The sequence below is a fragment of the Xyrauchen texanus genome, chromosome 24, assembly GCF_025860055.1.
Source record: "Xyrauchen texanus isolate HMW12.3.18 chromosome 24, RBS_HiC_50CHRs, whole genome shotgun sequence".
NCBI lineage: Eukaryota > Metazoa > Chordata > Actinopteri > Cypriniformes > Catostomidae > Xyrauchen > Xyrauchen texanus.
In genome coordinates, this window is record NC_068299.1 from 13174348 (window position 1) to 13190712 (window position 16365).

General features: G+C 40.1%; 1 protein-coding gene across 1 annotated transcript; it reads left to right on the top strand.

Moving 5' to 3' along the window:
- The first annotated feature begins 1933 nt into the window (after positions 1-1933).
- Positions 1934-13214, top strand: LOC127618272 (golgin subfamily A member 5-like). The gene is made up of 13 exons (XM_052090646.1): positions 1934-2086; positions 2796-3458; positions 5526-5741; positions 5895-6114; positions 6452-6575; positions 9266-9469; positions 9553-9720; positions 9802-9930; positions 10300-10398; positions 11679-11901; positions 12226-12331; positions 12433-12496; positions 12625-13214. The coding sequence occupies exons 2-13, from the start codon at positions 2807-2809 to the stop codon at positions 12703-12705; spliced, it is 2286 nt and encodes a 761-aa protein (XP_051946606.1). The 5' UTR covers positions 1934-2086; positions 2796-2806; the 3' UTR covers positions 12706-13214.
- The last annotated feature ends 3151 nt before the right edge of the window (positions 13215-16365 follow it).

The window sequence follows — 16365 nt, forward strand, 5'->3', positions numbered from 1 at the left end:
TTCAACATTGATTTAGTTCTTGTATATTTTAAGACCAGCCGTTAAATTTTTTGCGTGTGATTTCATTGGAAGGGAGTCACGAGACTCCCTAGTCAATCATGTTGATAGATAAAAACAAAATCAGGACGGAAGTAGCGAACACAGACGGTGGGAATATAGCACAGTTAAAGTAGTTACATCACTTAAAATGTACACAATAAAAAGTAAAATTCTTGGGAAAAAGTAGTTAATTACAGCAACGTAAGTATTTGTAATTCGTTACTTTATACCTCTCTGTATAACCATGGTCGATCGGTTTTTAGCACCCTAGTCGAAATGCCAGTAAAAGCTTGGCACGCATCTATGTAACGGGACAGAGGGCAATTTGGTATGTTCAAAACATGATATAATGTGCCACTAACTTTTGGGAAGCGGTTGCTCATATTGTGAGGCTTTAAAGAGGGAAAGCTCTTTATTGAAATAGTGTGAGCATCTCGTGTGAGCGCTGTACTCTTTTTGCAATCTTTTTAATTCGTTATAAGATTCAATGCGCCGCTCACCATTGGGAAGTGGTTGTGCAAAATATGTGGGCTTTGAAGTGGGAATTTGGAAAGCCCTTTTATTGGAAAAAGTGTGAGCGTCTCGTGCGAGTGCTGTACTCTTTTTGCAATCTTTATATGTTCATACATGATATAAGGTGCCGCTTATCATCGGAAAGTAGTTGTGCATAATGTGCAAATTTTATTGCATGTGATTAATGTGAGACACAGAATACAACATTTTGAACAACAAAATTCCTTTCCTGACAAACAGCAGTGGGGAAGAGGGGAATAGTATTGTGTGTCAGGAGAGCTTCTGCTGTGTGATGGTTTTCCAGTTGGTGCAGGGCTTGTGCTGAGAATCAGAATCAGCTTTATTGCCAATTATGTTTACACATACAAGGATTTTGTCTTGGTGACAGGAGCTTCCAGTGCACAACAATAAAAAACAATACAAAAACAGCAGCAAGACATAGATAATAATTTTTTAAAAAGTTAAAAAAAAATTATACACAATCTAAAACAAATCTGTTATCTGTTATGTACAATGCAGTATACAAATCTGTTATGTACAGTGTAAATGTATTTATTTATTTTCCAGAGGAATGAAATGGCATAAGAGGCTGGATGTGTTGGATAAATATGAAAAAGACTGAACTGTGTAATTGTACATAATTATTTCTAAATGGGTCAGTTTTAACTGTTCATGAGATGGATAGCCTGAGGGGAAAAAAATCATTCCTGTGCCTGACAGTTCTGGTTCTCAGTGCTCTGTAGTGTCGGCCAGAAGGCAACATTTCAAAAATGTAATGGGCAGAGTGAGAGTCTAGGGGTCTACTGTAGAGTGAGGCGGCTGCCTTCATTTGGGCCACGGCTTGCCAATATTAGAATATTGCTGTTATTGTAGAGAGGTTTCAACTAGGTCGTGTGGAAGGACACTTCCATATGCGTTAGCAAAACGCAATGTCATGTGCACCTACTGAGTCGTAAGGGAACGTCAGTGCAGTAAGGAACATGTTACATTTTTTAAATGTTATATTTGGAGTTCCCATGGTGGAAACATCATGACATTAGAAAGCTATGATCTCCAGGCCTGAAAAAGTCATGAAACTTAACAGAAATCTTAAAATGTCATTGAAATTGCTATAGTGATTGAAGTTATGGTAAGCTCTACAATATTTAATCGCTAGAATTGCTCTTCGTGAATGTAAATTTATTATCATTACAATTTACTGACAATGTCTTGGAAAATTCATTGGCCAAACGGAGTGGGAACCCCTAAATTTTAAAGACTTGAGTATTTCTATACAGATGTGGGCTCATGAAAGCAGTTGCAAGGCATTGGTGCTTTCAGTGAACATTTACAATCAGGCAGCGCGCAGGACGCACTGTTGTGGGTCCTTCGTGTAGTTCCTCGTCCACGTCGGACTGGATCAGAATGAGATGCAGGATCAATACATTCCCCGATAACGGATCTACTCACCCATAGACATCATCCGCCCAATTTTCTCTTAAAATGTCGCAGCAGGATCTAGTTACCTCTTTCTGAGAGACTGGAGCCCCTTCAGGTACTAAGACAATCTGACCTTAAATGCAATTATTGACCAGAAGACATAAAACTGACCAATTTAATGTCATCATGTTAGAAGAATTATTCTATATATAACTGACAGCAGACAGGAGTTTTAGTGTTTTATGTAATGACAACACCGTGTCAAGTGGTGTTGGGACGTGTATTGCAATGCGAAATGTGAACGAATCTTTTTCAGTAAGGAATTATAAGAGCTTAAGGGAAATGGCAAAAATCATATAAATAAGAAAAACCATGAAAGATTATGTCATGATTTATATAATTGATAGACCGTGTAATAAAATAAAATTAGTTTTTGTTCTAGAGTCCATTAGCATTGATTTATATGAGAACGAATATTTTAAACGCTCTGTGGATGGATCCAGAATATGCATTAAAGGGATAGGTGGTGATGCAAGCTCATTTTTGCTTAGAAGAAGTTAAACAAACATTCAGACATTTCCCCATCATTACACATCTGACTCGTCAAAGCTTCGTGTTAGATTTGTCTCTGGCATTCAAAAATGATATTTTTTTCACATAGAGAAATCATTTGTGTAATTGTTTAAAAACTAGCATCCGTTCATGCTGCACAATTCAGCAACACTGGTAACTAGGGTGACAAATTAGTCATGTTAAGCATTACAGACACATTTTTGATTGTAGTGTCATTGCTTTGAAATCTTTGCATGTTTATGTTATTCCAGAGGATATCAGGATGTCTTGGATTGTTGATCTAGCTGGAAAAGCAGAGGTCTTGCTGAATAAAGTGGACCAGGGTGCTGCCACTGCTTTGACAAAACATTCAGCTCAGAAGTCCTCGCTGCTCTACAACAGCCCTGACACCACAGATTCAATCCGGTACAACTCTGCAGCTTACAGCTCCACCCATGACCAGCATCACAGAGACTCCCTCTCCACCTCATCCCATGAAGCTTCAGCTTTCATCTCCACAGCTGCTGGGAACATCAAGAAATCCAAAGCCACCATTTTGGCTGGTACAACTAATATCTCCAGCACCATGCCATTGGGTTCCAGCAGCAAGGTATCAACCAACTTTGTGCGGCCAATAAAGCCGGAAGTGAACGATGATTTGCTCTTTGACTTCTTGAACAGTTCAGACCCACCGCAGAGTGAAAGAAAGGAGGTCAGGAGAGAAACTGTGTCTAAAGTGTTGGGCCCTGCAGTGGGGTCAACTCAGACCCAGGTGCCCCCCACTTTTGTGGCCAGTGACCTCCAGCTGGGCCCCTCTGTCACTGCGGCCTCATCCTCCACACAGGGCCTGTCCAGAAATTCTAGCCTTAGCTCTCTCACCAACAGCTCACACAGTGTTAAAACAGAGGATGGCTCCACTCGAGACCAAACCCACGGTACAAAAGAAACATCATACAATGTACCTTATGCAATGTGTTTTTTCTTGTTATTATTTTCAAGGGGTCTGAGACCACGTTTCCACCCGATAAGATGCGTTTTTAGGGGATCCGATCACAAGTGGTCAGCACTAAATATGGGATCTAAAACATTTTGTGATCAGAAACCACATATGGAGGTAGTACACATGTGAACACATCGCATTTGAGGTATAAAATGCTTATCCATCCTGAATGCATCCCGGACAGCAGCAAAGCAACAATCAATCTGCCAAGCACTGTACTAAAATAAGGTTTATCAACTTTGCCAGTTATGTGTGGCTTTAAAAGGAAATAACCATCAGAGGTGAAAATTAAAAAAAAAAAAAAGCGAATAGATGAATAAGCACGAGAACTTTTTTAGTGTGTCTGATATCAACATGTAGAAACAGAGATAACAAGACGACACATTTGAAGCTCAGGTTAATGAAATAGTTCACCCAAAAATGAAAATTCTCTCATAATTTACTCATTCGTATGCCATCCCGGACGTGTATGTCCTTCTTTTTTCTGCTGAACTCGAATGAAGATTTTCAGAAGAACTTTGAAGCTCTTTTGGTCCATACAGTGCAAGTGAATAGGTGCCAAAATTAAGCACCAAAAACACATAAGTCAGCATTACAGGCCGGCTGTGGCTCAGATGGTGGAGCGGGTCGGCTACCAATCGCAGGGTTGGTGGTTCAAATCCAGGCCCACACGGCTCCACATGCCGAAGTGTCCTTGGGCAAGACACTGAACCCCGAGTTGCTCCCAATGGCAGGCTAGTGCCTTGCATGGCAGCTCTGCCGCCATTGGTGTGTGGATGGGTGATTGGGACACATTTACTATTAAAGTAACCCATAAGACCCCAGTGGTTAAATCAATATTTGCAGAAGCAATATAATAGGTGAGAGTGAGAAACGGATCAATATTTAAGTCCTTTTTTACTATAAATTCTCCTCTCTGCTCAGTCAATCTCCACTTACATATTCTTCTTCTTGTGTTTTTTGTTGATTCACATTCTTCATGCAGATCACCCCCTTCTGGGCAGGGAGAATAACTTTTAGCAAAATAGGACTTAAATGTTGATCTGTTTCTCACCCACACACATATCACTTTTGAAGATACGGATTGAAACACTGGAGTCGTATGGATAACTTTTATGATGTCTTTGTGTTTTTTTCCGGCAGAATTTTAGCACCCATTCACTTGTATTGTATGGAACTGCAGAGTGGAAATATTTGTCTAAAAATCATACTTTGTGTTCTGCAGAAGAAAGAAAGTCATACACACCTGCGATGGCATGAGGGTGAGGGATAGTTGGGTTAACTATCCCTACAGTTACTCCACTAACATAACGGAGAAATCTGCTCGAAATGTCGTGTCTGTGCTTAGATTTAATTTAAGTGGCATCTGGGAGAAAGACTGCACATTTTTTTTGTATGCTTTCTTTGTCTTTTATGACATCTTTTGGTTTATTATCATGCAGTAGCACACTAGCATAGGGATTGATGTATGTCATCATGAAATCAGAGACCCTTCCCTCGAAATGATATCACAAGTGGACACAGGAGATGCATTTAAGACGCATGATAATATATCTTTATGACTTATATCAATATTCCTAACATTTTGAATTACTATTGTGTAATAATATCCTACTTTATAATTGAACAATAATAAGAAGATCAGTTAATATTATAATTCATGTAATAATCAAGTGGCCCAGGTTTCATAAAACAACTGTGTGAATGAAAAGTGATTAAGACCTGGTCAAATGACATTTGAGACCACATTTGAGAACAGGGTTCTTTTACACTTGGTTCACATTTTGTCCAATTAAAGTGGTCTGAGTTTGTTTCTTTAAAATTGGATTTGAGTGTGATAACACTAATTTAGGGAAAATGTTTTTTGGGTTACTAACTTAAAAGTTGCATGTTCACACCTCATTAGGAATGACCCATTACTGTTTGATAAAGAGAATCCACACAATTACTTCTCTTTTATGCTCTCTTCTTTGAACCTCTTCATTCCTTGTCTCCTTTCCAGCTGGTGTTCCTGAGAGTTTAAACTCTGGACTGGATGAACCTGCAGAACCCCAGGAAGCACTGGAGATCCCACCTCAAGAGCTGCAACAGCAGCAGCAGGGTCAAGAGCAGGTCATTTCCAGTCTTCGTCTCGAGAATCAGCTGTTGCGCAATGAAGTGTCTTCTCTCAACCAAGAAATGGCCTCTCTAATCCAGAGAGCCAAAGACATGCAGGAGGGTGAGACAGAGAGATTCCTGATGTTTATGTGTACCTGTATGTAGACTTGAATTCTGTGTTTGTAATTCAAGACCTTGTATACAATGATTAACACTAGAAGTGAGCACAGAAGCTTAGACAGACTTGAAATGAGTGTTCTCTCCACGCTTGTAGAGGTGAACCTCACTAGAGCTCGTGCTGACAAGTGGAATTCGAACCAGTCTCGCGTTGATCGCACAGTTCGAGAGCTGAGTGCGCGGGTCGATGATCTCACAGAAGTTCTTTCAGCTAAAGACAGTCAGCTGGCGGTCCTGAAGGTGCGGCTGGATGAGGCAGATCAGCTACTGAAGGCCAGAAGTGCTGCACTTGAGGAAGCGCAGAACGAAAGGAGCAGGTGGGTCTCCATGACAACTCGGGGAACCAGAAAAACACTTATGGTTTAGATGGGGACTGACTTGGTTTGTTGATCTCTGTACAATTATGATGGCATATACGTTTTTGTGAACTTTTCATATGCTACAAGTCACATGGCTTCGGGCGATAAATGATGTCCACTTAGCTGATTAACAGAAGTGTTACATCCCCCTTGTGTTAGTTACAAAATCTGTAGACACACAGTATCTGTATCAGCCATTAAAAAAAAAACTAGATCAGTCAACCACTGCTACAACTTTGCTCCCATACATTCTCTTGTGAATAAAAAAGCCTCTATGATTTATTGTGTGTTTCAGGATACTGCATGACCACAGTGAGGGCAGCAGTCTTCAGTCTCAGGCTTTACAGACACTACAGGACCGAGTGAGAGATGCAGATGCTGGTCTTAAGAGAGAACAGGAGAGCTACAGACAGATGCAGGTTAGTACACACCCACACACCAGACTGAAGCTACACATAAACTTACAACACCACAGACTAGGGCTGAAAGATTATCATGATATGACATTCACCGATCAGCCACAACATTAAATCCACCTGCCTAATATTGTGTAGGTCCCCCTCGTGCAGCCAAAACAGCACCAACCTGTACAGAGCAGTTATCTGAGTTACCGTAGATTTTGTCAGTTCGAACCAGTCTGACCATTCTCTGTTGACTTATAACAATCATGCCACAGTTAAAATCACGGAGATCACATTTTTCCCAATTCTGATGGTTGATGTGAACATTAACTGAAGCTCCTGACCCGTATCTGCATGATTTTATGCACTGCACTGCTACCACACGATTGGCTGATTAGATAATTGCATGAATGATTGTTGGTGTCAGATGGGCTGGTTTGAGTATTTCTGTAACGGCTGATCTCCTGGAATTTTCACACACACACAACAGTCTCTAGAATTCACTCAGAATGGTGCCAAAAACAAAAAACATCCAGTTCTGTGGATGGAAATGCCTTGTTGATGAGAGAGGTCAACAGAGAATGGCCAGACTGGTCTACGTGACAGAGTCTACGGTAACTCAGATAACCGCTGTGTACAATTGTGGTGAGAAGAATATCATCTCAGAATGCTATTTTGCTATCTTTGGCAGAACGAGGGGGACCTACACTATATTATGCAGGTGGTTTAAATGTTGTGGCTGATCGGTGTAGTGCAATTATCAAACTGCTAAGGCTGTGATTTAATTAAAGAATCTCACGCTGCTCGCATACTGTATGTGCAGAGCGCTGTTCTCTGTTTATGAATGAATGTTACATTTATATAGCTCTTTTTCTGACACTACACTCAAAGCACCTTACACAGTGAACAGGGTACACTTGTTAACAACCACCAGTGTGCCAGTACACTCACCAGCTATAGGTGGAGAGGAGAGACCAGAGTTATAGAGCCAATTAATGGATGGGGATTATTAGGAGGCCATAATTGAGAAGGATCAATGGGCTGGGATTTTAATGACCACAGAGATTCAGGAGCTCAGTTTAACATCTCATCTGAAGTACAATGCTTTTTTGCAGTATAGTGTCCTCATCATTATGATGCTGGGCCATTTGGACACACAAACTATAGGGTTAGTACCTCCTGCTGGCCACTTTAATTCCTCTTCCAGCAGCAACCTTAGCTTTTCCTCAGGAGGTCTTCCATCCAGCTACTGGTCCTGCTCAACCCTGCTTAGCTTCAGTGGGCTACCGGTCTTGAGCTACAGGGTGATATGGCTGCTGGCTGTATTGTAACAAAAGTATATACATACTTTACACATTTATGTGAGTTTATATTTACAATATATATACAGTAATGTTCAAGATTTTGGAGCACATTAGATGTTTTAAAAAAACATTTGTCTTCAGGTGTTTATTTTACATCTGCTTTAGTGTCAATAGGAAATATAGATTGATAAACATTATTTCTGTATTTACACATACTCAAAACACTCACGAGGCTAATGAGCTGAGCATATTAAATTTACAACACTCTAGATTCACTAATTGAACATTTGTGTAATACCAAATATGCTTGGCTGCTAAAAGTTACTATCCAAATCTAAAGTAACCTCACATCACAGGGTTTTTGTGGATGGAATAGTGATTGAGAGCTTTTCTCTGCATTAAAAGGCCATTGTCAACTCTACTACAAACAGAAATGTCTTCTTTCAGTGTTCCGTCAAAATAAAAGCTTCTGCCAAAATAAAGACATGCAATTTAAGATAAATAAGTTATTATTTTTGTATTATAATTTTTTTGACATATTTTTCATAAATATTATACTGTTTAATAAAATAATAATAATTGTAGTTCTTGTTAATATTATACAAAAATATATTTACATTTGTATTTATTTTATTTTTTATTTTCTGCCTAATTTGCAATGCCCAATTCCCAATGCGCTCTAAGTCTTTGTGGTGGCATAGTGAATCAATCGGGGTGATGGAGGACGAATCTCTGTTGCCTCCGCGTCTGAGACCGTCAACCCGTGCAACTTCTAACGTGGCTTGTTGAGCGCATTACCGCAGAGACCTAGTGCATGTGGAGGCTTCACGCTATTCTCCACGGCATCCACACACAACTTGCCATGTGCCCCACTGAGAGCGAGCCACATTATAGTGACCACGAGGAGGTTACCCCGTGTGACTCTATCCTCCCTAGCAACAGGGCCAATTTAGTTGCTTAGGAGACCTGGCTGGAGTCACTCAGCACACCCTGGATTCTTACCTGCGACTCCTGGTGTGGTAGTCAGCGTCTTTACTTGCTGAGTGTGACCCTTCAAGTCAGTAGAGAATGTTGGCCCATTACTTAATTTTGGTCAAAATGAAACACTTTTTTTCAAGTTCAAATCACAATATTTTTTCATAATAATCACAATCAGGTTTTTTTGTTTTAATGGCTCAGCAACATACAACTTTTCTGACAAACAGATAGAGAACTAGGATTTATGTTGTAGGTTCTGTAACAACTTCTTTCTGTAGGTTCTTTCTGTAAAGAATACCATAAAAGTAGTCCATATTTCTTTTGTGCTATTTTTCAAGTCTTCTGATGCCATATAGAGATAGTTGACATATCAACTAAAGATCACGATGGACCTTATAATCATAACAATGGGTCATTATCTCCTAGAGTGAGTTTGCAGCACGGATGGCGAAGGTAGAGGCAGAGCGCCAGACTTTGGCAGAGACATTAATGAGTGCAGAGCGTCGCATGACAGAGGAGAAACAGAGAGCTGATGAACTTCACCAGCAGGTCAAAAGTGCTCGCTCCGCAGCAGAGTATGCCAAACAAGAACTACAGGACTACAGAAACAAAGCCTCACGCATATTACAGGTCTCATTCTCTACTAATTTCTTAAAACTTTATCCATGTCTAATAAATATATATAGGTTCACAAGTGTGTGATATTCCTCCAGTCAAAGGAGAAGTTGATCAGCAGTCTGAAGGAGGGCGCGGGTCTGGAAGTCCTAGAGGGGGCCGGGGCAGGATTTGAACTCGAGGAGCTACGTCATGAGAAAGAGTTGCAAAGAGATGAGATTCAAAAACTACAGGCCCAAATACAGATCTTACGAACAGACATACAGGTATTTCAGATGTACACACAAATAAAAAAATTCACGAAGAAAGAAGTTCCAATGCATACAGATGTCCCCTGTGCCCTGTAGGATCTGGAAACTCAGGCATTCACAGAGACCGAGAACTGGAGAGAACAAGTTGCAGAGGTACAGGAACAACATGCCCAGCAGATCAGAGCCAAACAGGAAATGGAGGCAGAGCTGGAGAGGTCCAAACAGGTATGTGAGTGAGAGAGAAGACAGCTTTGCCGGATGTGGTGACATCCAGATTTTTTGGAGGGGAATTTTGCTGTGCACACAGTCATAGAAACCTGAAAATATCTGGGAATTAAAACATTGTGATGTCCACTCCTTGAAATGTCATCACATTTTTTGGTCAATATGAATTTATCTATGTATGCTCACTATCAGCTGGAAATTACTCATGTGAGTGCCACTTCTAAAAAAAAAGCTTAGCTAGTAATCATAAATGCTTGGAGCAGTCATGGCAATTCATTGGTAAAAAGGTTGGGAACCCTGGCTATATTGTTCTTTTTTTTTTAATAGGATGCTGAGTAATGAGTGAAAAGAAATGTATTTTTACTGCAGGAACTTCAGTACATTGAGGAAGAGCATCATCGCACTAAAATCACCCTGCAGGGCCACGTTAAAGACAGAGAGGAGGAGATCCAGAAGCTTAGAAACCAGGTACCACAAACATATTTATGGGAAATACAAAATTATCTTATCATTTACTCACCCTCATGCCATCCCAGATGAGTATCTTTCTTTCTTCTGCAGAACACAAACAAATATTTTTAGAAGAAAATTTCAGCTCTGAAGGTCCGTACAATGCAATTGAATAGTGACCAAAACTTTGAAACTTCAAAAAGCACATAAAGGCAGCATAAAAGTAATTCAAATGACTCCGGTGTTTTAATCCCCATCGGGGATTAATTTTAATTAATTTTAATGACCCAATTGTTTTTGGGTGAGAGCAGACTCAATATACCTAATTTTTCACTGTACATTTTTCCATTTCAGTCTCTTAGCACGATCATGATTTATTTTTTCTCCCCAATTTGGAATGCCCAATTCCCAATGCATTCTAAGTCCTCTGTGGCATGAGACCGTCAACCCGCGCATCTTATTACGTGGCTTGTTAAGCGCGTTACCACGGAGACATAGCGCATGTGGAGGCTTCACGCTATTTTCTGTGGCATGCATGCACAACTAACCATGCACCCCACAGAGCGAACCACATTATAGCGACCACGAGGAGGTTACCCCATGTGACTCTACCCTCCCTAGTAACCAGGCCAATTTGGTTGCTTAGGAGACCTGGCTGGAGTCACTCAGCACACCCTGGATTCAAACTCATGACTCTAGGGGTGGTACTCAGTGTCTTTACTTGCTGAGCTACCCAGGCCCCTAGCACGATCATGATTTCAAGCTTGATTACACTTCCTAGCGCTTGACGCATCTGCAGCACGATAGATGGCTCTAAGAAGTGTAATCGAGCTTGAAATCATGATCACTAAGGAGACTGCTGAAGTCAAGATTTAAAGTTGAAATGGTTATGTTAGTTATATTTTGGTCTGTTCTCACCCAAAACCGATTGGATCCCATCAGAATACATGAATTACTTTAATGCTGCATCTATGTGCTTTTTGGAGCTTCAAAGTTTTGGTCACCATTGACTTGCCTTGTCTGGATCTACAGAGCGGAGATATTCTTCTAAAAATCATAATTTGTGTTCAGCAGAAGATAGAAAGTCATTCACATCTGGGATGGCATGATGGTGAGTAAATGATGAGTGAATTTTGATTTTTGGGTGAACTATCTCTGCAAAGATATAGCAATTGTGGTTTTTACACCATGTTCTTTTAAAAAAATAATTCTGTGCACTATCTCCAAGTTTCAGAATTATAAATAAAAGTTTTACAATGCTATTTTATTTGTAAATGTTCCGCACTCACCCCTGCTAGCTGACCAATAAGGCTCTAAGCAACAGCAGTCAGGCGGAGCTGGAGGGCCGTTTGCACCAACTGACAGAGACCCTGATTCAGAAGCAGACCATGTTAGAGGCCTTGGGCACTGAGAAGAACTCACTGGTCTTTCAGCTTGAGAGGCTGGAACAGCAACTGAAGAGCCTACAGGGTGGTCAGAACAGTGGCTCACATATCAACATAGCTGCCATGGAAGGACCTGGTAGGTGCACTACATGGGACACTCCATGAGGATTGGAATTTTATTCAACCCAAACTATTGGTGACAAGACCTGGGAATAGAGTTTCTTTAACCATTATACTAGCAAAGTTTTTATCTGACTACCGGAGCATGAGAAACTACGCATTTTATTCTGTGCTGAATCTGATACTACCTGTTTGATTCAGGTAATGGAATAACGATAATTGTAATGAAGGTCAGGCAATTAGACAGATTTTTGTTTAGAGATGTAGTTTAGTTTTTGATACTTGTTGTCAGACACTTACAATCTAACATGATTCTGTTTGAATGTTTTTGTGTGTTCAGGCACTAGGCAGAGGAACACACCGATCCTGTTTAGTGATGCAGATGGCCCAGGAACAGGAGTGTATGGGAAGGTCCGTAAAGCTGCCAGCACCATTGACCGTTTCAGGTAACGAGTGCCTTTAAACCTTTTTTTAAACTAAATGTCTTGGACAGTGTCTTAACAGGAAATATTATTAAAAAGTTTTGCTGTTTTCTTTTCCCCTCTAGTATACGTCTAGGAATCTTTCTCAGACGTTACCCCATGGCCAGGGTCTTCATTATTATTTATATGGTGAGTTTCACAGCACATCAAGGAACGTTTGAAAGTTCAAATTAATCAATCAAACTTCAAGTGAAAAATATGATATTCTTGTTTATTTTTTTTAACATTTACTTTTTAATGTTTGTTGTTCTTTCCAGGCACTACTACACATTTGGGTAATGATTGTCCTTTTAACGTACACACCAGAGATGCACCACAATCATCCTGATGGGAGATAAAGGACTTTCTTTCTGTAATATAGTAATATGTTTCTGATTAGTAAACGTTACATTTAGGAAGCTCTCAGACTGCTGTACAGTGGCACAGTATGCATTCACCTTTGAGCTGACATCTACAATTTGCACATACATGCCGCTGGGCAGTTTTCTCTCACTCTCTTCATCTATCTCTGTCTCTTCCCCTTAATCTCCTTTCTGTCTTGGCCCATAAACATGATTGAATGCTTTCAGTAAAGTGTGGTGTGAGTGTTAAGAGAAGTATAAAGTGAAATATTTAAGGTGTAATTTAAAGGTGTGGTTTTACTCAATTGAGAATCTCAATTACAAAGTTGTTTTATTCATCTATTTCACATTAATTTAATCATGATTATTTTTGTTACAGTAAACAACTGATTGTATTTCCTCACACTGTAAAGCTAAATAAATATGAACACAGACATACAAGTATGACATCTCAGTTGTCCCAGCTGTTCTGTGTAAAATAATATAGAAAGATGCAGCAACAAGTTCATGAGCAGAATGTAAAAGTAGTTATGCTTAAAAGCAACTACTTAGAAAACAAAAGTATATACATACTTTACAAATTTATTTGAGTTTATATTTACATTATATAATGTTTCACAAAAACATTTGTCTTCAGGTGTTTATTTTACATCTGCTTTAGTGTGTCAATAGGAAATATAGATTGCCAAACATTATTTTTGTAAATAGAATAGAAGTAGAACAAGCAGTTCTGCAATAGGTGGTATGGTCCCCACAGAGCCCAGACTAGGATTAAAAAATGAGACAGACGCAATTAAGAACTGTGGCAAGTTTTCCAAGATGTTTGGAACAACCTTTATGCCAACAACCTTGAAAAACTGTGCAAGTGATCCTAGGAGTGTTGGTGCTGTTTAAAATGTTTAGGGTGTTTTTATGTTTACCTCACTTAATATGAAGTTAACTGAAGAATATAGTTAATTGATGAATATACTGTATATATATATATACTTTGATCAGCCACAACATTAAAACCACCTGCCTAATAAGGTGTAGGTCACCCTCAAGCAGTCCCGTATCTCAGAATAGCATTCTTAAATGATATTCTCACCACAATTGTACAGAGCAGTTATCTGAATTACTGTTGAATTCACTGTCAGTTTGAACCAGTCTGGCCATTCTCTGTTGACCTCTCTCATCAACAAGGCATTTCTGTCCACATAACTGCTGCTCACTGGATGTTTTTTGTTTTTGGCATCATTCTGAGTAAATTCTAGAGAAAAATTCCAGGAGATCAGCCGTTACAGAAATACTCAAACCAGCCCATCTGACACCAACAATCATCCATGCAATTATCTAATCAGCCAATCGTGTGGCAGCAGTGCATAATATCATGCAGATACGGGTCAGGAGCTTCATTTAATGTTCACATCAACCATCAGAATGAGGAACATATGTGAGCTCAGTGATTTTAACTGTGGCATGATTGGTGGTGCCAGATGGGCTGGTTTGAGTTGTTCTGTAACTGCTGAGCTAGGGAGTTTCACAAACAGCAGTTTTAAGAAATCCTCACTTTGAAAGTTTTTTACAAGTACATAAAACTTTGGCAGTACACAGTACTGTGTGAGTGTGTGTGTGTGTGTGTATATATATATATATATATATATATATTATATATTGGGCTGTTGCCCAAAAGATGTTGAGTTTGGGAGTTAGGCTCCGTTTTGCGGAGAAAAGTCCAAGAGTCCACTGCATGAAACTTGACATAAAACATTACATGTAATTTCATGAAATTCATGATGCTTAACGTCATTAGTGTTTGGTTAGAAAAATTGCAAAAAAGACAATTTACATACATTTACATTTACATTTATTCATTTGGCAGACGCTTTTATCCAGCGAACATCAGCGAATCATCTTAGGGAGACAGTGGTACAAAAAGTGCCATATTACAAAGTTTCACTATCATCAGAATAGTATACAAAACAGATTTAAGTGCAACAAGAAATGTAAATAATTTTTTTTTTTTTTTTTTAGTGACCGGTTAAGTGCTTTTGGAAAAGATGTGTTTTTAGCAGTTTTTTGAAGATAGAGAGTGAGTAAGCTTCCCGGATTGAGTTGGGAAGGTCATTCCACCACCGTGGTATGATGAAACTGAAAGTCCGGGAAAGCGTTTTGGTGCCTCTTTGTTTTGGTACGACAAGGCGACGTTCCTTAGCCGACCGCAGGCTTCTGGTGGGAACGTAGCTCTGCATAAATGTATTTAGTGTTTTTATGCTGGAGCATAAATTTTAGGGTCTGCATAATGTTTTTATGCTGGAGCAGACCCAGTGACTGTTTTATATGCCAACATCAGGGCCTTGAATTTAATACGTGCATGAACCGGCAGCCAGTGGAGAGAGACAAGGAGTGGTGTAACATGTGCTCTCTTAGGTTCATTAAAGACCAGACATGCTGCTGCATTCTGGATCATTTGGAGAGGTCTAATAGCACATGCAGGAAGGCCTGCAATGAGAGCGTTACAGTAGTCCAGTCTAGTTATGACAAGGGACTGAACGAGCAGTTGTGTGGCATGGACAGAGAGGAAGGGTCTTATCTTCCTGATATTGTAGAGTGTAAATCTACATGATCTTGCAGTTTTTGAAATGTGGTCTGTGAAATTTAGCTCATCATCAATGGTTACCCCTAGATTTCTTACCGTTTTGGAAGGCGAAACTGTAGTTGGACCCAGCTGCACGGTGATGTTGCGTTCAACAGCCGGGTTGGCTGGAAAGACAAGGAGTTCGGTCTTGGCAGGGTTGAGTTGAAGGTGGTGTTCCTTCATCCAGGCTGAGATGTCTGCCAGACAGGCAGCGATTTGAGCGGTCACTGTGGTGTCGTTGGGCTGGAAAGACAAGTAGAGTTGCGTGTCATCAGCGTAGCAGTGGTAAGAGAAACCATGTGACTGGATGATGGGTCCCAGTGATGGTGTAACTGGTGTGGCTTGGATACTTACCCTCTCCATGCTACCTCAAAGGACCTTTCTGAGAGATAAGAGTTGAACCAGTCAAGCACAGTTCCAGTGATACCCAGTTTAGAGAGGGTGGAGAGAAGGATCTGATGGTTGACTGTGTCAAAGGCAGCAGAAAGGTCCAGCAGAATCAGAACGGATGATCTGGATTCAGCTTTCGCCTGTCTCAGCGACTCGATGACAGACAGCAGGGCAGTCTCAGTGGAGTGTCCACTTTTGAAGCCTGACTGATTGTCATCCAGCAGCTTGTTCTGTGAGAGATAGGCGGAGATCTGATTGAAAACTGCCCTTTCAAGTGTTTTTGCCATGAATGGGATGAGAGAGACTGGTCTGTAGTGTTCTGTCTGTGTGGGGTTAAGTGCAAGTTTTTCAGCAGTGGGGTTACTCGAGCCTGCTTAAATGTAGTGGGAAAAGTGGCTGCAAGAAGGGATGTGTTTATTATGTGTGTAAGTGCCGGTAGGATGGACGGAGAGATGGCCTGGAGAAGGTGTGATGGAATGGGGTCAAGGGAACAGGTTGTGGGGTGGTACATATTAATCATATCTGTTGGGATCATGATTCATATAATCATATTTAATTATTATTATTATTATTATTATTATTATTATTATATGATATAAAAGACCAGGTTGCCATCAGAAAAACACACAAGGAGAGCGTTCTGTCTGAGA

What these genes read in the sequence shown, in the direction of transcription:
- LOC127618272 (XM_052090646.1), top strand. Translation starts at nt 2,807, where the DNA reads ATGTCTTGGATTGTTGATCTAGCTGGAAAAGCAGAGGTCTTGCTGAAT. An exon ending in GCGCAGAACGAAAGGAGCAG is followed by an intron (nt 6,115 to 6,451) that starts GTGGGTCTCCAT and finishes TGTGTGTTTCAG; the next exon opens with GATACTGCATGACCACAGTG. An exon ending in TCTTACGAACAGACATACAG is followed by an intron (nt 9,721 to 9,801) that starts GTATTTCAGATG and finishes TGTGCCCTGTAG; the next exon opens with GATCTGGAAACTCAGGCATT.